Consider the following 25,457-nt stretch of genomic DNA (forward strand, 5'->3'; position numbering starts at 1 on the left):
TATTTACTTAAATACAATTGATTCATCTGGGTATATTTTATTGTAAGGACTAAAATAGAAATACCACATTATTTTTTTTTCAAGTAGTTACACAATTGTCTCAATACTGTTTATTGTATACTCTACCTTTTCCCTGCTGATAGCTGATACCATACTTTGCATATGCTAAATTCTTAAATGTTTTATGTCTATTTCTGGACTCCATTTTGTTCTGTTGATCAAATTGCCTATTCATGTGCTAGCTTCTCCTGGGTTTTACTATTTTAATTGCTGTGTAGCTTTTTATGCTTTAATACCAGGGATATTCCCCTCTCATTAACTTCTTTTTCAGAATTTTCATGGCTATTCTTCTTTTAAAAATTGAGATATAAATAAAGTACCATAAAAGCCACCCTTTAAAAATATACAGTTCAATGGTTTTTAGTATATTCACAAGGTTATAGTTTAGTATATTCACAAGGTAACCATCACCACTATCTAATTCCAGAACATTTTCACCACCCCAAAAAGAAACCAGTCACTCCAGATCCCACCCTCACCCCAACCCTTGGCAAACACTAATCTACTTTCTGTCTCTATGGATTTGCCTATTCTAGACATTTTATGTAAATGGAATCATACAATGTGTGGTCTTTTGCAACTGGCTTCTTTAACATACCTCAATGTTTTCAAGGTTCATATATGTTGTAACATGCATCAAACATCATTCCTTTCTATGGCCTAATAATATTCCATTGTGTGGATGTACTACATGTTGTTTATCTGTTCGTCAATTGGTGAACATTTGGATTGTTCCCACCCTTTGGCTATGCTTTCGTTTTTTTTTGTTTTTTTTTTTTTTTTGAGACAGAGTCTCGCTTTGTTGCCCAGGCTAGAGTGAGTGCCGTGGCGTCAGCCTAGCTCACAGCAACCTCAAACTCCTGGGCTCCAGCAATCCTTCTGCCTCAGCCTCCCGAGTAGCTGGGACTACAGGCATGCGCCACCATGCCCAGCTAATTTTTTACATATATATATCAGTTGGCCAATTAATTTCTTTCTATTTATAGTAGAGACGGGGTCTCGCTCTTGCTCAGGCTGGTTTTGAACTCCTGACCTTGAGCAATCCGCCCGCCTCGGCCTCCCAAGAGCTAGGATTACAGGCGTGAGCCACCGCGCCCGGCTATGCTTTCGTTTTAAATGTATATTTTAACACTTAGGTAAATTAGACTCTGATAACTATCCTAATGACATTATTTTACTATCTGAGTAGGTGTGGTCCTAAGAAACTATTGGTCTTATAGGGCTAATAAGTATCACAAAGAGCAGCCATTATTAATGATAAACCATTCATAATTTGATAGGCATTATCCAGAGTTTAAATGCCCATTCATGAACCCACCAAGCAAACATCTGAGGTCACTGAACTACTCAGAGGAGTGATTTGTGGATTTTAGCATGCGTAACGATCACCTAGGGTGCTTGTTAAAGAGCAACGTAACTGGACCCACCCTAGAGATTGTGATTCAGATTGTTTTTGAATTATGATTTGAACAATCCTGGTCCATAGTACATTTTCTCCTAAACTGCCTGCACGCAGTCCATCAGAATTACAGCTAAGATCGGGTTCTTCAAAATGAACCCTACAGAAGTGCTCTGGAAAAAATTGTCACTTGTCAACGACTTCCCTAAAATATTTCTGCTAAAGTTTCTAGCATTCCATGTAACATAGACCTAGGGCACCTCAGACAAGTGCAAAAACACTTAAGAAGGGTCAAACTTTTGTTTCTCTTGAGGAAACACTGACACTATGGTAAGCTTCCAGAGTAATCTATCCTCATACAGAAAGGGGTTGGCTATCTCTCTGGTCCTGAACTCAAGTCAGGTTTTTATCTTTCATAGAAGAGTGATGCCTTTGCCATAACCACATGGAGATCTGCAATGTAAACTACTGTCTCATCAGCTGCAAACAGCATCCATCCAGGTGCTTAATTGTGTGTGTTAATTGACAGTGTGTCAATACGGTAGCCCTGATGCACCATGTTTTTGTCCTTTTCCCCATTAGGCCCGAGAAGGCAGGACCACCATCGTGATAGCGCACAGACTGTCTACAGTCCGAAGTGCAGATGTCATTGCTGGGTTGGAGGATGGAGTCATTGTGGAGCAAGGAAGCCACAGCGAGCTGATGAAGAAGGAAGGGGTGTACTACAAACTTGTTAACATGCAGGTATCTGCTTCCTGGGACTTTTTTCTGCTGTTTGCTCCTCAATATAGTATTCTTAAAACTATTAAGTTATGATGTAGCTAATGCTATACCGAGAAATAAGAAACTTCAGGAAGATGCCTAAAAGTGTATGTCTGAGACTTTAATTCAACATCTGTGAAGGGGGTGGGGCAGGGAGAAAATAATGCTAAAAACATTGTGAATGTATGTATTCCTTAGGACAGAGATTCCTAATTGCCTGGGGGATGTGTTCAAATTAACAGGTCCTGTCTACCACACGATTAGGGATGATCAGAGGGGTAGGAGTCAGAGGACGAGAGAACTGTTTCACACTTGTCTGAGGAGCCCTATCACTGAGTTATATGGAATGCTGGAGACCTGCAGAAACATTTTGGGGATGTCATTGCCAACTGACAACCTTCTCAGAGCACTTCTGCTTGGTTCTTTTTGAAGAGCCAGTGGTCGGGGGAGATCCTGTGTGATTTTAAGATGTTCTTAGATGATCCTAATAAGACCAACGGCAAGATTCATGGCTCTAGGAAGAGAATAGTTTGGTTTAAAAAGTAAAATCAAGCCGGGCACGGTGGCTCACGCCTGTAATCCTAGCTCTCTGGGAGGCTGAGGCGGGCGGATTGCTCGAGGTCAGGAGTTCAAAACCAGCAAGAGCGAGACCCTGTCTCTATTATAAATAGAAAGAAATTAATTGGCCAACTAATATATATAGAAAAAATTAGCTGGGCATGGTGGCGCATGCCTGTAGTCCCAGCTACTTAGGGAGGCTGAGGCAGGAGGATTGCTTGAGCCCAGGAGTTTGAGGTTGCTGTGAGCTAGGCTAACGCCACGGCACTCACTCTAGCCTGGGCAACAAAGCGAGACTCTGTCTCAAAAAAAAAAAATAAATAAAAATAAAAAATAAAAAGTAAAATCATTCACTCTAGTTCCTAAAACAGGACATACTGATAATTATTAGTTTGTCTTATTATTAAACAAGACATTTTCTTGTGCTCAGTAACTTGAGTAACTTTGCAGAATAAATAACCGAAAAATATTCTATGAACATGATTCTTATGTTTGTAAAGTATATACATTTGCTTTGATATACCCGTAATTAGTATATACACATATTTTTGTTCATTTTCCTTAACATTTCATATATACATCATCCAGATACTATCATTAATGGGTACGCACCAATCCATTATATTAATGTGTGAAATTAGTCATTTCTCTAAAGTTAGAAACTTGGTTTATTTCCAGTATTTCTCTATTCTAAATATTGCCACTGTGAGAATATGTGGGTCCAAAAAAGTTAAATCAAAAATTTGCCTTGTTTTCTGACAAGTAACTCCTCTGACTTAAGTTTCTCAGTTTCTACATTTGGAAACTAAACCTACCATGAGAGGTTGTTACACATCTAAGAAATAAGCACTTGAATATATCTGTATTTAAAAAAAAAAAACTGAAACCTTTAAAAGGGTGAATTTTATGATATATTTCAATGAAACTGTTATTTTTTTTTTTTTTTACAAAAAAGGACTTGACACACAACAGATACATGATAAATGGTAGTTACTGAAAATTGAAAATTCCCCCAAATGAAAATGCTGAATGAAATGGTAGAAAATTTTATAACTCAGGCTGGCATTTCCCAGATAATGTTCTGCAGCAGGAGGGGATCAGTCATAGTTTCTTTGCTGATGGATACTGCATGGCCTGGCCACCATAAAGGGTCTTAAACATTTCACTAGATAGGAATATATACAATGTTACTTTAAATCCATTTTAGTTTTTATTTCATTAATGGTCACAAAGGCTCTCTGATTTTACCTATAATGACATGTTGGATCCTCACATGGGTAACTGCTTTCTCCCTTGGCTGCCCTATTGCTGTGTCCCTGTAAGAATGACTGTCCACTTCATCAGGACTTAGGCTATGAGACTGCCAAGGGGATATAGACAACTCTAATCTTTCTGTATCATATTTCCTGAGCTTTCTTTCCCAGGAAAAGTTGTACATTTGAAAACTGAACAATGGCCCGGTGTGATAGAAACCTGTCACTAGGCAATAGCTTAGGGCAAATCATTCAACCAAATTGGGTTCTGGTATCCTCACTTGTTAAATGAGCAGGTGCTTGGACTAAGATGACCTCTGATGTTTCTACCAGCTCGGGCATTCCATGCTTCTTAGGCACTTTGAACACCTCCACCTTGGTACGCCCACCTTTCCCACTTCTGATTTGGGTTTTGCCATCCCACTTACTTGTTAGTGCTGTTGGGGAGGCGGAGGAAAGAACTACAGTTAGCCTGAGATTCAGTAGATGCTCAAGCTAATGCTGCTCTCTTTTCTTAAACCTCAAAGACAAACCTGGCTTTAATTTAACCTTTTTTGTTTTGTTTCTAACAATAATTTTTACTGCTTCTCCATTAGGTAAACTGTTGACTCTTTAAATGTATCTTAATTTTTTTCTGGTTAGAAAGATAATATATTCTTATGTTTAAAAATCTAAGCATTTAAAAAAATACAAATATGTATATCTTAGAAACTTGATCATAATATACCTACAAATAACCATTGGCAGCCATTTAGTATTTATTTTTCATCTTTGCTAGCTTAAAAGATCTAAGTAGTATCTCCACATTCTTTAACTATTCATAACATTGAGTATCTTTTCACATTTTCATTGGCCATTTATATTTTTTCCTCTGTGAAAGAGTTTGTTCTTGTATTAGGCCATTTTTCTGTTGTGTTGTTCCTAATATTCTTATTGATTTATAAGAACTCTTTACATAAAAAGGAAATATACTCTTCTCTTGCATGTATTGGGAAAATTATTTTTTCCTGCCTTCCTCCTTCCAGTTTCACTTTGTTGTTTGTTTGGCTGCCATAAGTAATGTTAACATTGTATGTAATTCGATTGTTAATTTTTTCCTTCATGTCTTCAGGATTTAAGGTTGTTTTTAGGATATGCAACCATATTTCCTTTCAGCATTTGTTTTACTTTTTACAATTAAGTCTTTGAGCCAGCTAAAATATGTTTGGGCAGAAGAAATAAGGGCTATTGTTTTAAATAGATACTTTTTATCACCTGAAAAGTGACCATCGTGGCTTTGAAACTCAATGACCTCTCAGCTGCAGCACCCAACACCAACTAAGTAAATGCTTTAGGTAAGGCACAGAGAAAACTACTATGAGAGAGACAGGTAGTGTTCATTAGGTCATAGAAGGGAGCTAAAATCTGAATGGTATTATTGGAAGAACTGTCCACTGAGATGGACCTCTAGATAGCATGGATGAGATCACAAGGGGAGGAGAAGATAAGGGGAGACATTCATGAGAAGTGGTCCAGTTTGACTTGCCATGAGCTAGATCTTTGAGGATCCATGCTTGAGCAGGTGGTGGGAAGCTGTGGATAATTCTGAGCTTCTTTTAGGAAAATGATTCTGGTAGCAGTGTGGGAACAGATGGGAGTGAAAAGTCTTTAGCCTAGGTTGGGTTTTGGTTGTGAGATGGTGTAACATTGTTTCAGTAATAAGTAAGGAAGTCCACCAAGCAGAATATATTGCAGTGTGGTTCAAAGCAAAATAGAGGCACAAGGGCAACATTCTGTCAGGTGTCGAAGCACAACAGCAAAGCCGAGAGATCAAGATATGCTACTGTAGGTACGATAAGGCACTAGTCATGGGATTGGGTTCAGGGCAGGACGTGAAGGGAGGAGCAAGAACAAGACAATACTACAAGGACTAAGGTCCTGGACAAACCATTCAGATGTGTACTCAGATTTGGAGAAGCAAACAGGGAAACAGACTCGAAGTCCAGCTCCAGCAAGGCTTGATCTTCCCTCACAGGGCAGTGAGCTTAAATCCTTAAATCACCACTCCCAACTCCATTCCCATTGAGGAGAGAATTCTTCTCAAAGCTGATAATGAGGTTCAGCCTTCGTGTGGAGTCACCTGGGATGGGGTGTGAGTCCCATCCCAGAGCAGGACTGCAAGGAAGGAATAAGATGCACTCAGCCAGTCGAGGAAACCAGTCTTGTCACCCATGGGTAGGTAGGGAGAAGGCTCTTTGATTCCACTTTCCTTTGTTCATAGCTTTATATTTTATTTTATTTTATCTTATTTTATTTTATTTATTTATTTATTTAGAGACAGAGTCTCACTCTGTTGCCTGGGCTAGAATGCTGTGGCGTCCTCATAGCTTACAGCAACCTCAAACTCCTAGGCTCAAGCGATCCTCCTGCCTCAGCCTCCCAAGTAGCTGGGACTACAGGCATGCGCCACCATGCCCCCTAATTTTTTCTGTTTTTAGTTGTTTGGCTAATTTCTTTCTATTTATAATAGAGATGGGGTCTTGCTCTTGCTCAGGCTGGTCTCGAACTCCTGAGCTCAACAATCCTCCTGCTTCAGCCTCCCAGAGTGCTAGGATTACAGGCGTGAGCCACCACACCCGATCTGTTCATAGCTTTAAAAATAAGACTTTGGTAATGTTTCTATTTCTTCTTCTTCCCTTTGGTGGTCATTACCTGTTCTCTGGATTCTTGCATTTTGAGGAAATTCCTACATACCCTTTGGATTATGAAAAATGTGTCTTTAAGTTTTTAGAAAATACTGGCAGGGAACAGGCTGTATTCAAGCCTGTAATCCTAGCATTTTGGGAGGTGAGAGAATCACTTGAGGACAGGAGTTCAAGACCAGCCTGGGCAACATAGTGAGACCCTGTGTCTGAAAAAAAAATTTTTTTTTAATTAACCCAGTATGGTGGCTCATGCCTGTAGTCCAAGCTACTTGGGAGGCTGAGCTTGGAGGATGGTTTGAACTCAGGAGTTTAAAGTTGCAGTGAGCTATGATGATGCTAACTGCATGCTAGCCTGTCTCAAAAACAAACAAAATTTTTTTTACAAAATACTCTTTTATACTCCAGCTTTCATATTGTTCAAATTAAATCGGACCTTTCTGTCATTTTTAACCTTTTTTTACTTATGTGTGTTGATACATTTCTTTATAGTTTTCCAGCTAACGTTGAGTTAGAAGTTGTTATGGAATCTAAACATCTTGACACCTGTAATATTCAAAATTGCTTTCTTGTCCTAACCTTGGAGGTTACATCCATCTGGTAGATACACACACACTCACACACTTTAATGTTTTTTTATTCTTTCAGACATCAGGAAGCCAGATCCAGTCAGAAGAATTTGAACTGAATGATGAAAAGGCTGCCACTGGTATGACCCCAAATGGCTGGAAATCTCGCACGTTTAGAAATTCTACTCATAAAAGCCTTAGAAATTCTCGAATGTATCAGAATGGCTTTAAGGTGGAAACCAAGGAACTTGTAAGTTGCTTGTCACTGAAATTAAGTCTTTTACTTTATGGTGTTGCTGTTGAAATTCTTAGCCTTGCAAGTGTTTTTCAGGCACAGATGATTACTACTCTTCTTTTTAAAAAGAAGTTTCAAATTTTAAAGTCTCATGTTCTACCAACTGAGCTAGCCAGGTGCTCTGAAGTTCAAATTTTAAATGTATTTGACAGTGAACTGAAATCAGATTTTCAATGGCAAAAAAAAAAAAAAAATTAGATCCAAAAATGTAATTATTGTGCTGAGATGCTTAATATTAAAACTAAATCTTACATTCACCTTTGAGGCCAGAGATAATAAAGCTAGTCCAAAATAAAGATTTGTATACTCTATTACAGGTGTCCTCAAACTATGGCGCAAGGGCCACATGTGGGCCATTTGTATTTTTACTTCAAAATAAGATAAGTGCAGTGTGCATAGGAATTTGTTCATAGTTTTTTTTAAACTATAGTCCAGCCCTCCAATGGTCTGAGGGACAGTGAACTGGTCCCCTGTTTAAAAAGTTTGAGGACCCCTGTTCTATTAGCTAAGATTACATTTGATTACCTATACTAGGAAACCCAGAATAATGTCAGTTTAAGCAAATTAAGAGTTTTGTTTTTTTTTTTCTCCTTCACATGAAAAACAGAATCTCAGAGGTGAAAAACCCAGGGATAAAATGGCTCCACAGTCCCCAGGGACTCAAGCTCCTTTCGTCTTACCTTCACTGTCCTGGCATGTGGCTCTGTCCTCAGGTCACTGCCTGGTCTAAGATGGATCCTGAAACTCTAGCCTCACATCCATGTTCCAAGCAGCAGGAAGTCCCACCCAATACTTTTACGTATAAGTCCTTGGCCAAATTTAGCCACGTGGCCATACCTAGTAACAAGGGAGTATGGAAAATTGAATCTTTTTGCTCTAGGCATTGACACACTAGATTAGACTGAAATTCTCTTACTAAGAGAAAGGGGGAAATGGCCAGAAATAGCAAAATTGTATATTCTTTAACATTCCTCACCTAAAGATATAGGATATTATTAATTCAGGTTAACAAATAATTTTATAATAGAGAGGGAACACACTCCAAGAAAAAATATTTTCCTATTTTAAGATATGCTTTTGATGCATTTTGGTGTTATTTGTTGCTGAGTTTACTTTTGCGTTGGCCTGAGGAAACTAATCCTACTGAGAGGTCATTGCATGTGTTTTTCTCTGCCCACAGTATGACTTACTACAGAAATTACAAGGGCTCTCTTAGAGGTCTTAATCTTGGTATATTTATAGAAAGAAGAATAACAATTATACTATTGTGGAGCTTCATTATTATAAGTAAGATAAACAGTTTCCCTCTTTTGGCTATGGAATTATCCACTTCTCATTTCCTTATTTATTTTGAGAGTTATTTTGCTAAGTCTTTAAAGGCGAGTGTTTTAGAGGAGCACTTCTCTTGAAGAAATGCAACAAGAAGAGGGGCAGGCAGAAAATGCTGCAATCAGTAGGGTTGTCCTAAGTGCCATCAGAGAGGGATAAGCAACGTGCCGAAGGAGAGGGAGAAGTTAGTTGCGTCTGACTAGAGGGACCTGGGAAGACTTGCTTGTGTGTGCTGAAGGGCAGCAAGCCGGGGAAAGGGCATTTATCATGCTGGAGCTCTGGACTTAAAGATAATGTTAACTAGGGAGGAAAAAAGCTAAACTACAGAGAAAGTGGGTAATTCGAAAGAAAAGGGCTGAGTAGAACCTACTTTTGTACCCTACAACTGACTGTGACATCCAATATGAGATTTTAAAAGGGAAGATCGTTTTTAGCTCTGTGGTAACATTTGTTTCAAAAACAACGCCAAGGCGAGCATTCGTGTTTGTCAGGTGTACTATTGAGCAAGACAAACCATCAGCACCTCCCACTACATACATCGACCCAAGGCAGTCCAAATGGCTGGCTTCTACAGTTTATGAAGAGGAGATTGAGGACATGTTAAAGTGCACAGAACCTCTTTCCAAATTTTAAAACACACTTTTCTTCTCCATCAATATTGATGAAGTCAAGGAAGTGCCTAACATTAGATCATTGTAGATCCTATGCTGCATTTTCTCTTCAATGGGAAATAGAAGTGCGCTACATAATGTGATATATGGAGCAACTGCAGCTGCCTGAGGACTGAGAAACAATACCTAAGCTATATTCTGAGGATTTCAGAGTTCTTACTGATCCCATGTGTTTTTAAATGTTTTTATTAACCAACAATTTTAATAAAGTTAGACACTTAGAGTCATTCTGAGAATTTTTAATTAGAATCAAATTCAATAAATACTTTTTATTCAGCTAAAAAAAAAAAAAAGGACCTACTTCTGTGTTCTCCATTTCATAGAGACACAAACATAACCTATTTAAGTCACCTTAAGGCTATGGAATTCTATAGTCACCTTTGTGTCAAGTTTAATGTTAAACTGCTTCCATAGTCAAAATATTCTTCTTTATGAAACCTAAATTCTCCCTGCTCGACCAGCCATTTAGTTCAACATTTGCTGAGAATTGATTTGCCAGGAATTGGGTTAGTTTCTAGGACTATAAAGACATAATCTTCATCTTTAAAACAAACAAACAAACAAACAAAAAGAAAACACCTCACTTACTGTTTTCTGGAATGACTTGGGGGAAAAAACCTCATGTACTAGAAATGGACATATGTAACCCAAACAATCAAAAAATTGCAAAACAAGTTAAGCTATAAAATAAGAGAAGTCTGCAGAGGGAACAGTGACCAAAGAAAAGGGATATAATTAATTTGGTTTTGTGAGTTGCGAATGTATCACAGAAAAGGCAGAACTGGGCAGGGTTCTGGGGTTAAGAGAACAAGCCCATGTTCTCTGGTTAATAACGGCATCCTACATTTGTAAGGACGTTCATCCATTTGCTCACGTGTATTGTCTTATTTGACCTTGACTTCATTCCTGTTAGAGAGGCAGGACTGTGTCATTATACATGAGAAACCTGCAGCTCAGCTCATGGGGCCCAGCTATGACTGTTACACCAACAGAGTGCTGCAAGTCCAGAGCTAGCACTGGATTCTAAGGCACGTTGTGCCCAGATCCTGCTACCTTTCAATCTGCTTGGGCTAGGATAAAGACAAGCTAGTCACACCATGAAGATTGCCCCATGAGTAAACAATTCATTTGTAAGGCTGGGCGTGGTGGCTCATGCCTGTAATCCTAGCACTCTGGGAGGCCAAGGCGGGAGGATCGCTCAAGGTCAGGAGTTCAAAACCAGCTCTGAGCAAGAGTGAGACCCCGTCTCTACTAAAAGTAGAAAGAAATTAATTGGCCAACTAAAATATATAGAAAAAATTAGCCAGGCATGGTTGGCGCATGCCTGTAACCCCAGCTACTCAAGAGGCTGAGGCAATAGGATAACTTGAGCCCAAGAGTTTAAGGTTGCTGTGAGCTAGGCTGACGCCATGGCACTCACTCTAGCCTGGGCAACAGAGGGAGACTCTGTCTCAAAAAAAAAAAATTCATTTTTATTTTATTTATTTATCTATTTTGAGACAGAGTCTCCCTCTGTTGCCTGGGCTGGAGTGTAGTGGCATCATCATAGCTCACTGTACTCAAACTCCTGGGCTCAAGGGATCCTCCTGCCTCAGCCTCATGAGTAGCTGGGACTACAAGTGTGCACTACCATGCCTGGCTAATTTTTCTATCTTTTGTAGAGATGGGATCTCGTTCTTACTCAGGCTGGTCTTGAACTCCTGGCCTCAAGTGATCCTCCTGCCTTGGCCTCCCAGAGTGCTAGGATTACAGGTGTGAGCCACTGCACCCGGCCTATTTATTTTTGTCCTAGTGAGACAGTAGCAGTAGTGTGAACAATTCATATTCAGCTTATGCTGTGTAATCAGTGGACATTGTTAACATTTCATAATCCATGGCCCTACTCTCTAGGAGTTTGCTGGTCATTCTCTGCACCTGTGTGAGGGCAATGGCCCTGCCTTTTCTGTCCACGAACACTGGCAACTGTTGCGTCGTCACCAATTTGTCCTTTTATTTATATGTTCTAGGATGAAAATGTGCCACCAGTGTCTTTTCTGAAGGTCCTGAAACTGAATAAAACAGAATGGCCCTACTTTGTGGTGGGAACAGTATGTGCCATTGCCAACGGGGGGCTTCAGCCGGCATTTTCAGTCATATTCTCAGAGATGATAGAGGTACGTTTGCAAACGTCACATAACAGCTTGCACTAAAGCAGTTCGTCAGCTGCTTCTCCTCCCGACCTCACCAGCTGGCTCCATTCTGGGGTTAAGCAGCCTCGAATTAAACTAAGCCAAAGTCCTCAGTTTCCTTTTGAGAAAAGCTGTCAGAGAAAAGAAAAGTAGCCTTTGAATCACTCTGAATGATGATATTAATGAAATTATAAAATGTAAGATCAGTGAAGAAGGTCTTCTAATGAGCTCTCTTCATTTTGGTGGAACTGACGTCTGACAGTGAACCTTGTTCTGTTTTTGGAGAGGAGCTGGGATAGGTCTCACAGGGAGGCGGGGATGGGGCGGAGGGTAAAGGTCACAGTGCTTAGTTAGAGCCCAGGCTCTGGACATAGACTGGCCTCACCACTGAATAGCTGTGCAAACTTGGGCAGGATGCTTTCCCTCTCTGTGCCTCAGTTTCTTCATCTATAAAACTTATGTTGTCAGATGGCTGAGGATTAAAAGAAATTATACAGGTAACTCTATGGAATGCATTTAAGAGTGTTTGCCTCATAGTATTCAAAAAGTGATAGCCACTACCTCACTGTTTTAGCAATCCTTCCAAGACTTGGGGAGTCTGAAACTAAGAGAAAACTCATACTATCCAATCATTAAATTTATTGGGGAATTTAGTTATAGGAAGTTACTAGAAATATCTAAGTCTCCATCACATCCAGAATTTATATTTTATAACCACCTTAGTCAATCTCTAACATCATCAGGGTTACTTTTTTTTTCAAGGATGAATTATTCTCCATCATGTTAAGAGTTTATTATTCTTGTGACATTGGACCTTGCTCTACAATTAAGACCACAAGCCAAAAAATAATAAATTAGAAAGGATTCCCCAATTCTTTTTCTTTTTGCTTTTTTTGCATGCCTCATCCATTTGTATGTCCAAATCTTTTTAAATTTCAAAACAAAGCAATCCCCAGCTCTCTTGCAATTCAAGAGCTACATGGACTGTGTTTATATTTTGGAGCATCTCCTATATATCCCAAGTGCTGGGCACTAGAGACACAGCAGCCCACAAAATAAGCCAAGTGGTGACTTGAACAGCACGCTTTCTACTTGGGCACACACAAGACACAAACAAAAAGACAAATATATAATGTGTCAAGGGATAACAAGTGTTTTAAAAGCAGGAGAGGGCGGTAGACCGAGGTGCTGTTTCAGAAAATACGGTCGGTCTGGGGAGGCCTCTCTGGGCAGGGGCCCGAAGGAGTGAGAGGTGCAGGGCTGGGGCCAGAGCCAGGGCTGGGGCAGGGAGGAGTCACAGGGAACAGCGAGTGCAAGGGAAGAGGAACAAATGCTAAAATGTGCAACCACCTGCAGTCCACATGCAGTGTTTCCACCCATGTTAATAACCACGTAGTCCTCAAACTCATAGAGCCAGAAAGTAGAACAGAGGCTACCAGGGGAGGAGGGAAGTCATTTTCTAGGGAAGTGGTCCCCAGCCATCCTGGCACCAGGCACTGGTTTCCACGGACCTGGGGGTGAGGAGGGATGGTTGGGATGATTCAAGCACATTACATTTATTGTGCACTTTATTTCTCTTATTATTACATTGTAATGTAGAATGAAATAATGATACAACTCACCATAATGCAGAGTCAGTGGGAGCCCTGAGCTTGTTTTCCTGCGACTAGTGCTACTGTCGATGTGACAGGAGGCGGAGCTCGGGCAGTGATGTGAGGGTGGGGAGCGGTTGAAAATACAGATGAAGCTTTGCTGGGTCCCCCGCCGCTCACCTCCTGCTGTGTGGCCGGATTCTTTATAGGCCACAGACCAGTGCAGGTCCGCAGCCCAGGGGTTGGGGACCACAGCTCTGGGGGACACAGAATTTCATTTTGGGATGATGAAAGGTTCTGGAGATGGGTGGTGGTGAAAGTTGCACAACAATGTGAATGCACTTAATGCCACGGAACTTTACACCTAAAAATGGTTAACATTGTAAACTTTGTTATGTATATTTTACCACAGTAAGAAAAAGCCCCGCATCTTCAATGCCTAGTTTTAAAAATGTGAAGCCATGATCTATGGGAGGAATAAACAAGGATCTTGTAATCCAAGTGGGTATTTTAAATGTTCTTTTGTAGATTTTTGGACCAGGGGACGATGAAGTGAAGCAGCAGAAATGCAACATGTTCTCGTTGCTTTTTTTAGGTCTGGGAATTATTTCTTTTTTTACTTTCTTCCTTCAGGTAGGTACCCATGATGTGCCCTTCTCATCAAGTCTATAATTCAATTAGAGAAACTAATTAAAACCTATTGGAGCTTTCAAATCCTTAGACTGAAATGAATTTCAAACACAGTTGGTACAAGGCTCTTTTAGAGGGTGGACCCCTTGGCAGGAGGAACGGTGACTTCCCTGCATGCTAACTTGTATCCTGTTAGGCGTTTGTCCTCAGCAAACATTCATTACCAAGGAAGAAAAGAGGCTTCAGTTCACCAGGGAACATAAGAACCACTTAAATTCAACTGGTTGCAGACTAGAAAAATGCTAATACAATAGCATTCTCTTTCTTTTTTTTTTTTCTTTCCATTTTTCTTTATTTTTTGTTTCAGAATTTTACAGGGGTACACAGGTTTTGGTTACATAATTTGCTTTTGTGCAGTTTAAGTGTGCCCTTCAAGTTAGTGTGCATTGTAGCTGTTAGCATTCTCTATTTTGTTGCTACTCCTTACACAATACCAAGTAACTTCTCTGATCTTTTCCTACCTAATTGACGAACTATTTGAAAGATCATACATGTTGCATTTTGATGTTGTAGACCTGGCCAAAATGAACTAACTAGTCAAACTTGCTCTAATTATTCTTTTCTGTGCAGACCTCTCCCCAAATTTCTTTTCTCTCTTTAACCCAGTGGGCACCTCACTGGCCTTTCAAAGACAATCTATTACGTCAGCAAAATAATATTTCTTAGTTGTGCTCATGTGCTTCTCTTTTATTATTGTTGAACCAATGATAAAAGCAAACCAAGGCTTTTATTTAGAAATCATTGCCTTGCTAGTAGCAACTCAGTTACCTGGCCCTGCTTCACCCCTGGCATGTGAGTGGAGCTAGTTAGAAAAATGTGTTTCAGGGGCTGCAGGAACAGTGTGCTGATGCATAGGAGCTGTGGGCCGGCAGCAATCTGCCAGCAAAGGGAGGAGGAGGAGGAAGAGGGCGGCCTGGTTTTGGACAAGGAACACCTGGGGCAGACTCACCCCAGGCCCTGATCTCTCATCATCCTAGCTCAATAAAGGGTTCAGATGTGTCCCCCCCATGCCTGCCCCAGCACTCACAGTGTGGCTGGAGAGCCAACCATCCCAGTGCCCTAAAAGCCAGGCCAGCTGTGGACGTGTGGGCTACTCTCCAGTCTGGATGTGAGAATTTGGGGAAATTGGCAAGGAGGCGTGGGGAGGAAGAGTAGCCCAATTGTGCCCCAGTCTGAGCGCAGGTGGAGCTGTGACTGGGAAGGCAGCAGATTCACTTGAAGCCTGCTTCTCTCATCCTCCCTCTGCACTGTGGGAACCAGAACATATTCCTGTGTAGAGTTTTGTTACTTCTGCTTTCAGCTGTTTTATTGAAAGTATTAGGAACACACTAAACGTTGTGGTTAAATACGGTATCTTTGTCACTGAGATGTTGTCTTGGAGAGTTTTGAAAAATAAACCTATTCAGAATGGTTTAGAAGCCAGAACTGGACACGTTCAAGGTTTTTGGTCTTATGATTCTAATGCATACTAATGACTTAGCAGCAGCAGCAGCTCGAATTTTAAGTTGAGACTTTGATGTATTTGCTACAGGCTAATCAAATATATTACCTGTATTTGATTAACATACAAATACAAGAAATGTAAAGTCAATGTGCATAGATACACTTGGGTCTGAATACGAGTGAGAATCAAAAGGAACTATAGCCTTTTTTCTCAATCAGGGCTTCACATTTGGGAAAGCTGGAGAGATCCTTACCACAAGGCTTCGGTCGAAGGCCTTTAAAGCAATGCTGAGACAGGTAGGTGCGTGCTGGAGAATGCCTCCCGGTGTTTCTGATTTCTTTCACTTTAAGCCTCTGCCTGTTCTTATTGGTGTGCTAATGTGCACGTTTTCTGCCCAGGGTATGGTCAGGGTCCTGCAAATTGTCCTGGTTCTTCCATATCCAAAGATCTCTCAGGTTTTTTTTATGGAGGCTTGATTTTGGTAGTTTTGGCTTATTTTGCAACTCTCTGTACATGGACACTATCACTTCGAGGACTTAGAGCTCTTCTCTGGATCGTATGCAGGCCCCCGTGAGTCTGTTGACACTCAGGATGCCTTTACATAAAGAAAAAGGTGGTTGGTAGCATTTAAGTTCATGTACCACACCCGACTGTATTAACTGTAGGCTTTCCCAAATGTTGGTAATTGAGTTTTGTTTTCTTATTTGAGCTCTGTTTTTACACTAATTCACTCAAACATGACTATCTATGTACCAGACGCTGTTTTGTCTAGCAGTGTCCATGTTCTGCTCTCTTGGTTAGTTCACCTTGTAGTGCAGGGCATATGGGAAAATGTGCGAACATGAATTTTCTATATTTAGAGAGAATGCCTAAGGGAGGGCCAGGGTATTGTCCATCCAATTGGCAGGAATTGATTACGTAAACTCCTGTTCACAGAAGGGCACCTAGCAAGTAGTACATTTTGAGCAAGTCTGAGTTTGTAAATCTTTTTTCAGTATCTTTTAAACTCTTGCTCTGTAGGAAAAACTATTTTACTTGAAAGTAAAAGATGCTATGGATGAGTAGCTTACAACTAAATTAAAATCTCAGACATACTTTTAAACCATGTTTAAAAATACAAAATGAATGAAAGTATGGTGAGAAGCCAGTGTTTATTTTCTCGTGTCTAGAATTTACAAAAAGAGCATGGTCCACACAGCTTCACCACCTTTTGCGAGAAATCGCACCACATAAGGGCAGAAGTGTCTTTAGTGCAAGTTGTGACGACTGGGTGGATGGGCTGACCACGGGGCCCCAGCCTCTGGTGGGGCTGGCAGGAAGCATGGCCGCCATCCGGGTGAGCACCCCCAGTCCGGGACACTCTCCCTGCCCCCACCAGGTCCTGGTGGAGTCTGTGGGTGTGTGCTCAGGGCAGGCCAAGGACTCTACCTTATATGTGAGCTCTCTCCTAAACCTTCATAAACTCAAATTAAGTGTGGGTATTCCCTCAGGACTGGAACTTTGGGAAGTTTCAGCAAACTTTGCTTGTTTTGTTTTCATTTTGAACTAATTTAAAGGTGTTATTTTGTGCCGTAGGACATGAGCTGGTTCGATGATCCTGCAAATAGTACTGGTGCACTTTCTACAAGACTTGCCACAGATGCTGCCCAAGTCCAAGGAGTATGTAGACTACACTCTACTCGTATTTTCCTTGAACACAGTTTAGAATAAACGCATGGCACAGCTCCACCCAGTAAGAAGCTTTCAGTTGGAAATAGCAGAAAATCCAACTCAAACTGGTCTAAACAATACAAGGAGAGGGTTAGGCTTCAGGGTTGATCAATTCACTGCTTCAAAGACTTAAGGATCCAGCTTCCTTCTCCCTGTGTGGCTCTGAGTTCCATCCTCAGCACTGGCTCCATCCCAAGGCTTGTTTCCCCACAGTCATAGGACGGCTGCCAGGAGCAATTAGAGTTACAAGCTTCCTTGTTTCCCATCCACTGAAAGAGTAGAGTATGTGCCTCTACCTCAACCACCAAACACAAGCTCTGATTTGGGTCACGTGCCCAACACTGAACCAATAACTGTCTCTGGGGAAGGCGGTGCTTTGGGCGGCTTAGGCCCCCAACCCTGAAACTGAGGTCTGTTGGTCACTCTGAAGCTCACTGCTTCCACACAGCGGAGGAGAGGGGCGAACAGATGCCAGAGAGTTGACAGCAATGTCTGCTACAGCCACCCTGGTTTTCTCAGTGTTGCAAACAATGATTCATGCTTATGTGTGCTTTGTGGGGGATCGCCTGAGGATATGTACATTTTGTAACAGTCTGTGGGAGTGTATAAATTTTACACTTTTACACTTTTTGAAGCAAATGGTCTTTGAAATTACCCAGGTGCACTGGAATTAATTTCCTCTTTGAATGTGGCCTCCATGAAAAAGTGCACGTGCCCCACAGCCCATCCACAAAGCAGAGTCGTTATGATTCGTGCAGGCAGGAGAGGAATTCGAATCTAAAGGCATAACAGAAGCCTGCAGAGCCTCGTGGGCTGAGCACAGGTGTGGTGGGTTTGTTGGAATGAAAGTGAGCAAACGTGGGCCCAGGCACAGAACCCTCTCATCATTCTGACCACGGAGCCCGAGGCTGGAGCTCGTGGATTTAGATCTTAAAACAGAGCCACTTTATTCTTTTTCTCTTCCAGGCCACGGGGACCAGGTTGGCTTTAATTGCACAGAATACTGCTAACCTTGGAACTGGCATTATCATATCATTTATCTACGGTTGGCAGTTAACCCTTTTGCTGTTATCGGTTGTACCAATTATTGCTGTATCAGGAATTGTTGAAATGAAAATGTTGGCTGGAAATGCCAGAAGAGACAAAAAAGAACTGGAAACTGCTGGAAAGGTGGGTCAAATAAGGCTCCAGTTAGTATGTGGTGTTTTTAGACTTGTGTTTTTTTGGATTATTTATCACAAAATGCAGGTTTTAGTAACTGTGCTCACTACAACTAATAATTTTCAGTGCTGTGTATGAAATATTTTACTGCCTAGAACTTGACTATGAGGTGGTTAATGTAAAGCTGTTAGCCCATAGACAGCACTTACATGGTGGTTATTATATAGAACTTCTGAGTTTTCAAAGTATAATTTATCTTTACTTCATGTCCCAATGCCATTGTTATGACAAATGTCATTCCTATTCTATGGATAAGGAGAACTTAAGTCTGAAGAATATAAGTGAATTGTTGAAGGATGGACATTCTCTGGTATAAGAGTTCTTTTCTTCTTGGTGTGATTCCTGTAATGAAGGTGGGCAGCCACCAGAGGGCAGTGATGCCTCAATTTTTGGTTGTCACTACACTGGCAGTTGGGCGAACATTCACTTGAGCCTTAACTATGTGTTGGTTATTGTACTAAGAATTTCTTTGTGTTGGTTATTGTACTAAGAATTTCTTTGTGACAATTCATCACATCTTCATGATAGTCCAATGAGGCAGACACTAAAGTTACTCCAATTTTACAAATGTGGAACCTGAGACTCAAACAGAAGTTAAAAATATGGCTGGGATCAAGTTCAGGTCTAATTTCAAGCTCTTATCTTTACTATGTAGCCTCTTTGTGTTTATCTAAATCTACATATAAATATTTTACTTATACATGCATTTAAATGTAGATTATAGCCACGAACACTTTTATTTATGGAAATATTACCCTTCATGAAACACTAGGAGGCGAAGCAGAAAATGAATGAAAATCGTGGTATAGTTTCTGTAGGGCTGCCCTTTACAAAGCCCTTTCACAAGTGTTGCTGGAACCGTTATGAGAGTTGGGACAGATAGCATCTCCACAAGGAGGAAAGCCTAGAGTTTGAGTGAATTCCTCCAGATATGTGGCATTGAGGGGGAAAATTAGAATTCTAGCCAAGCATGTTTCCACTAAACCAATTATGTACCATGAAATCCTTTCCCCTCGTCTAGTAACTGGTGTCAGCTGCAGTGTCAGTATCGCACTAGGTTTCCATTAGGATACTTTCTTCTCATCCTCACGTGGCTTCTCTCCTGGGGTGGGACCTGTCTAGGACAGTGCATGGCTCCTGGACTTAGGAGCCTCTGAGTGTTCAAAGTTCTTGAAGATCCTCTTGGCTGCTCACTGTGGGTGCTTTGGGGCTGTGGTCCCCAACCCCTGCGCCACAGCCCAGTACCGGCTCATGGCCTGTTAGAAAACGGGCCTCACATCACTGCCTGAGCTCCACACCACACCCCTTCCACCCCAAGTCCGGGAAAAATTGTCCTCCATGAAACCGGTTCCTGGTGTCAAAAAGGTTGGGGACCGCTGTTGTAGGGCATCATTTCCTTGACTTCCATGTGTCACAATTAACTGCTGAAGAAATACCCTGTGGTTCTGTTCATTCCCCCACCCACCCCTGCTTCATTGCACACTTTAGAAAGGAAAATAGTTAGAATGAAAATAAATTATTCTTAGATAAGTTATATGAAAGGAAATTCTTGAATCTAGTTAATAGTCTTAGCTCTATTACAAATGGTAAATAATACAAAAAATTATCAGAATTTTGGCAGAGTAGGTCAGTTAGAGTCAAGCAGTATTGAAACAAAACATAATCTTGGGAGGTTAGTCTTGGGCTTGCTGTTCAGTGTGTAATGCTGGAAAAAGTCCCCAACTTCTCTGGTCCTCACTGTCCATGTGGGTGGATAAGAAATTGTACCAGACACTGTCCTAAGTTTCTTCCAGTTAAGACCTTATTATTCTAGGGATCAGAAAATGAATAACTCAGACTGGCCAGGTTTTTTTTTCTTTTGAGACAGAGTCTTGCTCTGTTACCCAGGCTAGCCTGCAGTGTAGGGCGGTGGTGAGATTCATAGCTCACTGCAGCCTCAAACTCCGGGGCTCAAGCAATCCCCATGCCTGTGTCCCGAGTCACTGGTACTACAGGTGTGAGCCATGGCCACCACACCTGGCTAATTTTTTTTTATTATTATTTTTTGTAGAGGGTCCTGGGTCCTGCTGTGTTGCTCAGTCTGGTCTCAAACTCCTGACCTCAAGCCACCCTCCCGCCTCTGCCTCCCAAAGGGCAGGGATTACAGGTGTGACACCATGCCTGGCTCAGTTTCACCTTTTTTTTTTTTTTTTTTTTTTTTAAGTAGGTGTTTTAACCTAATAGGGTTTTAAAAAATGAGAGGTTAAAATTTTTGAATGTTAATTATCAGTAATTCAATCATAGTTCAATTTGTTTACCTAGTCAACACCTGAGTAACCGAGAATGAGAGTTAGAAAGAAGGTCCTGGAAAATCCTGAAATCACTGTTTATTCAAAAAGAAATGCTGTCATTTATGTGGGTACAGATTAATCAATCATGGTTAAAGTACATCAGGATTTGAGGTCAGTCCCATCCCAATTTTCCCAACAGGGCTCGATGACGAGGGTGTTGGTTGCTGGGCAGGCAGGGGGACGGAGGCTGCCTCATAACCATCTTGACTCAGGCCCTGCAGGTTACTGGGATTAGGGGCCTGCTGTGCTGATCTAACCCACGAAGTGGTTAATCCATGACTGGAAAATCAAGAGTTGAGTGTAAATTCACTAACAACTGGTTTCTCCTGGTGTAAGTTACGAAGCAGCAGTAGTAGAATAACATAATGGATTAAGAACACAGACCTGGTATCAAATAGCCTGGCATGGAATCCTTGCTCTCCTGCTCTTTAACTCTAGAGCTTCAGGCAAATCGGTGAACTTTTCTGTGCCTCATGTTCTCTCATCTATGGCAACAGGATAATATTTACCTTACAGGATTGTGAGGCTAAATGATGTCACATCAGAAAATGGTGTAATACTTGGCACAAGTATTTATTGATAAAACTCAATAAATGTATTCTATTCTTGCCATGATTACCATCTGTTCGATTTTTTCATATATAATTAAAGTACCAAGTATCTTGCTTTTAACTGATTACAGAAGCTGAGAACTGAGGTAAAGGTCTTAAAAATGATAAAAGCTTGAAATTATTATAAAATCTTATGCTACCTGTATTGATGGTTTGGATGATTCAACTGCAGAACTATAATTTAAATAGCTAAGTCACAGACAATATACATTTGTCAAGGGTGGTTTGGCTGCAAGAATCAGAAAACTGCTCTAGCTGGTTTGAGTAAAAGAGATTTGATATAAGGACACAGGGTAGTGTGGGAAATACAGGCGGTTTAACTGGCTCTTACAGCCGTGTGCTCTATTATCGCTGAGCCTCTATGCATCTGCTCTTCCATTCCTCAATTGCTGAGTATGCAGACCAGCTTCCTACACATACCCAGTGGGACTCTTCAAATGATGACATCGGCCTCTGAATCCACAGGGCTTCTGGGTTCAAGCACTTGCTTCCAGGGCCAGGAAACCAAATCTGATTAGCCCAGATTAGTCAGGTACCTATCCCTGATTTAATCAGGGATTTAAAACAGGGTCATGGTGTTTACAGTTGGGATCTCCTTCCCAATTGTGGGCAGACAGCTTTTCTAAGAAATAGTTTATGCAGGGAGGAAATAATTGGCACCTCTAATAGGCTCTTAGAAATCACAGCCTAATCCTTTCTTCTAGGACCCAACCCTATGAAGAAAGCAAGGCCACAAAGGGTTTGTGACTAAAGCCAGTCATACAACTGCCTGGTGGCAGGACTGGGACTAGAACCAGGCTCTTGGTGTCAAGGGCTCTGTTCTTGCCTTAAGGTGGTCAACTTTTCTGGTCACACGAAGACTTGCCTACCATACCTAGCACAACCAGAGGTACCAGTTTTGTCATAAAGTGAGTCTTGAAGAATACGTTACGCATTTTGCTTTTAATTGAAGGAATTTAAAGCCCATCATAACCTTCAGGATACTTTTGACAGAGCTCCAGGTCTTATAGTTCTCATTATTTCAGAAGTAAAAGCACAACTGCTGATGAAAATCTGTTTTGTATTACAGATTGCAACTGAGGCAATAGAAAATATTAGGACAGTTGTGTCTTTGACCCAGGAAAGAAAATTTGAATCAATGTATGTTGAAAAATTGTATGGACCTTACAGGTAATGAACATATAATTGCTACTAAGAACCTAGTGTTTTCCTAAGGCTGAATTATTAAAGCTAACAAAAACCTCTGTTGCTCTATCTAAACAATGACTTACTATAAGGATGACCCTTTTTCAATAATTATCTCACTGCAAATAAGTAGCTGTTTGATGTGACTGGATAACAGATTAGATTTTTACATCACATAAAAACAATAAGGTCTCCAAGAGCTTAGAAGGTACAGAGCATTGCGCAAGTATTTAGTCATTAGTGCAAGAAACATAAATAACCCACCTGGGTGATTCAGGATAAACATTCTTTCAAGGAATTGCTCAAACCACTATTTTCTTTGGAATGTGTAGACTTGAACCAAAGATGAGACTTATTTGGTATTTTCCAGAGAAAAGTATTTCATGTGTTCTCTGAATGGGGACCAGATCCAACCGTCGAGACAAAGATATGCAGCCTATTTCACCGGTTTACAGTTGGGCAATTCAAGAAATTCCCAGTGGCACTATTTGCCACTTGTTTCCACCAGTCGTAAGCCAGGTCTTACAAATGAATATATTTTCAACACAAACAATATTGAACACAGCTTAGATTACAGTTTTGTTAGACTGGAACAATAGTTTTGAACATTTGCAAATTTGAACAGAGATACTTAAAATTCTCAATTTATCCCATCTCCTGAGTTATGTATACTTTATATGATACTAAAAAATATGCAGCTACATTTTTCTGTCCATTTGATATTTGACGTATAAATATACACCATTACCTATGACCTTATGGTTTATTTTGAATTTCAAAGAGAAGGAAGAATAGAAAGCTGAAGCTAATTCTTAATTTGGTTATAAATTATAAATTGTTCAGTAATGTTAAGTATTTTAACACCATGCTCACAGCCCATAACTTCATCCAAATCAGTAATACTTTGAATTTTTTCTTTTGCCAAATGCCTGCCTTCTAATTAGAGAGTAACTAAATTATGGCTCTTAGGAGGGTTTAGAAGCTTAATAAAGTATAAAATAATAAAGTATAACATGAGGTCTAATTAGAAATGGTGCAAAATGAATTGTCTATGGGGCTGATAGGCTCTAGCTTGGGGAAGGACTTCTTGTGTGTGTCTATGTAAACTTTTCATAATTCATCTGAAATGTGAATTTTGACCAAAGAGACTACAACTAGTTAAGAGATAAGATAATAAAGAATAATAAGAAAGCACATTCAGATAATTCAAACTTCAGTCCTAACTTTGACATCCTGGATATTTTTGACAACAACCATGTTTACATAATAGTGGTTGAACATCTGAGTCATCAGATGTTAATGTGTAATAATAATAGCAGCTATCATTTGAGCAGCATTATGAACTAGGCACTATGCAAGACGTTTGTATTTTATTTAGTTCTCAAAACGATTCTGAGTTAGAGTGATTACCTGCGCGGTGCAAATCAGAAAACTGATGCTGAATGAGGTTAAGTCATTTACTCAAACTAATATTAATATAATGAGAGGCAAAATTTAAACCCAGGTCACCCAGACTTTGATGCCAGATCTTTCCATAGATTTACACAGCTAAGGGAGGCTGAAGAGATGGTTATGAGTATACCAATTTGCTTTTCAGGAATTCAGTGCAGAAGGCACACATCTATGGAATTACTTTTAGTATCTCACAAGCATTTATGTACTTTTCCTATGCCGGTTGTTTTCGATTTGGTGCCTATCTCATTGTGAATGGACATATGCGCTTCAGAGATGTTATTCTGTAAGTAGCCTTAAAAATATTAAGCTTATTCTATAATAAGGTTTCAGTAGGTTTATATAAAAGTTTGGTGTAGAAAAAAATTACTCATTTGTCCAAAGATGAGGTCAGGGAGTTAAATTTACCAGTCTTCACCCTGGCAGGCAGAGAAATCTGATCTTGTCCAAAATCATCATCTGAGTGAACTAATATTAACCAAGCTCATGAAAATGATCATAAAGCATGTTTTTAGTTACCTTTATAACCCCAGTCCAGGAGGACAGCAAATTTTCTCATTGTAGAATATAGGCAGAAATAAATCATAGCTGGAAAGTTGCTGGTGATCATGGACTCAAAACAGAGGGTTAAATGGCTTGCTATTTGCAACTACAACATGGCCTTGGCAATGGGACAGAAGTGCTTGACTGAAGTCTGGCAAAGGCACTCTATCCTCTAACCAGGCCTGAGAGGGTCCTGCCAGCATTTGCCTTTTAGCCTCTCCTGTTTTTCTTGGTTTCCAAGGCTAACCAATGGTTTTCTGATTGATGCAGTCTTCTTTTCAAAGTAATGTTAAGTATCTTCTTTTAGGTTGCAATCTAGGCTTGAAAGAGTCAGCCATTCCTTCTTAAGTCATTTGGTGTGTTTCTGTTATGGTGGAATCGTTTTAAAGCTGTAGGGATTGTCCTTTTTTTAAACAGGGTCAAGACTAGAAAAGTTAAAGTGTTTAAGAGTGTTCTTTTGGTTTCCATTCAAAATTAAAATTACCACGAAAGCTGGTGCAGTGGCTCACGCCTGTAATCCTAGCACTCTGAGAGGCTGAGGTGGGAGGATCGCTTGAGATCAGGAGTTCGAGACCAGCCTGCATAAGAGCGAGACCCCGGTCTCTACTAAAAATAGAAAAAATTAGCTGGGTACGGTAACGTGCACCTGTAGTCCTGGCTACAGGCAGGAGGATCAGTTGAACCCAGGAGTTTGAGGTTGCTGTGAGTTAGGCTGACACCAGGGCACTCTAGCTGGAGTGACAGAGTGAGACTCTGTCTCAAAAAGAAAAAAAGATTATCATAACAAAGGTTTTGTATATTTTTTTATCAGTCAGGATCCCAGCAGGAAACAAATGGCACTGCCAGTAGGGTAACTGAAGAGTTTGCTAAAGGGTTTGTTTACTAAGGCATGGCAAGGTAAGCAGTATCCAGCTAGGAGCTGCTACCACCCTAA

The 25,457-nt window shown here is 40.5% G+C and overlaps 1 protein-coding gene across 4 annotated transcripts in view; it reads left to right on the forward strand.

Annotated features, from left to right (window-relative positions):
* Positions 1–25,457, forward strand: part of ABCB4 (ATP binding cassette subfamily B member 4) — a 65,576-nt gene that overhangs the window by 31,394 nt on the left and 8,725 nt on the right. For all 4 annotated transcript variants that reach the window (XM_076006462.1, XM_020289811.2, XM_020289813.2 and 1 more), the window contains 9 exons: positions 2,042–2,203; positions 7,362–7,532; positions 11,584–11,730; positions 13,866–13,970; positions 15,690–15,767; positions 17,047–17,130; positions 18,148–18,351; positions 22,413–22,513; positions 24,126–24,266. In XM_076006462.1, the coding sequence (XP_075862577.1) occupies positions 2,042–2,203; positions 7,362–7,532; positions 11,584–11,730; positions 13,866–13,970; positions 15,690–15,767; positions 17,047–17,130; positions 18,148–18,351; positions 22,413–22,513; positions 24,126–24,266 (1,193 nt within the window). The remainder of the gene's footprint in view (positions 1–2,041; positions 2,204–7,361; positions 7,533–11,583; positions 11,731–13,865; positions 13,971–15,689; positions 15,768–17,046; positions 17,131–18,147; positions 18,352–22,412; positions 22,514–24,125; positions 24,267–25,457) is intronic.

The sequence above is a fragment of the Microcebus murinus genome, chromosome 9, assembly GCF_040939455.1.
Source record: "Microcebus murinus isolate Inina chromosome 9, M.murinus_Inina_mat1.0, whole genome shotgun sequence".
NCBI lineage: Eukaryota > Metazoa > Chordata > Mammalia > Primates > Cheirogaleidae > Microcebus > Microcebus murinus.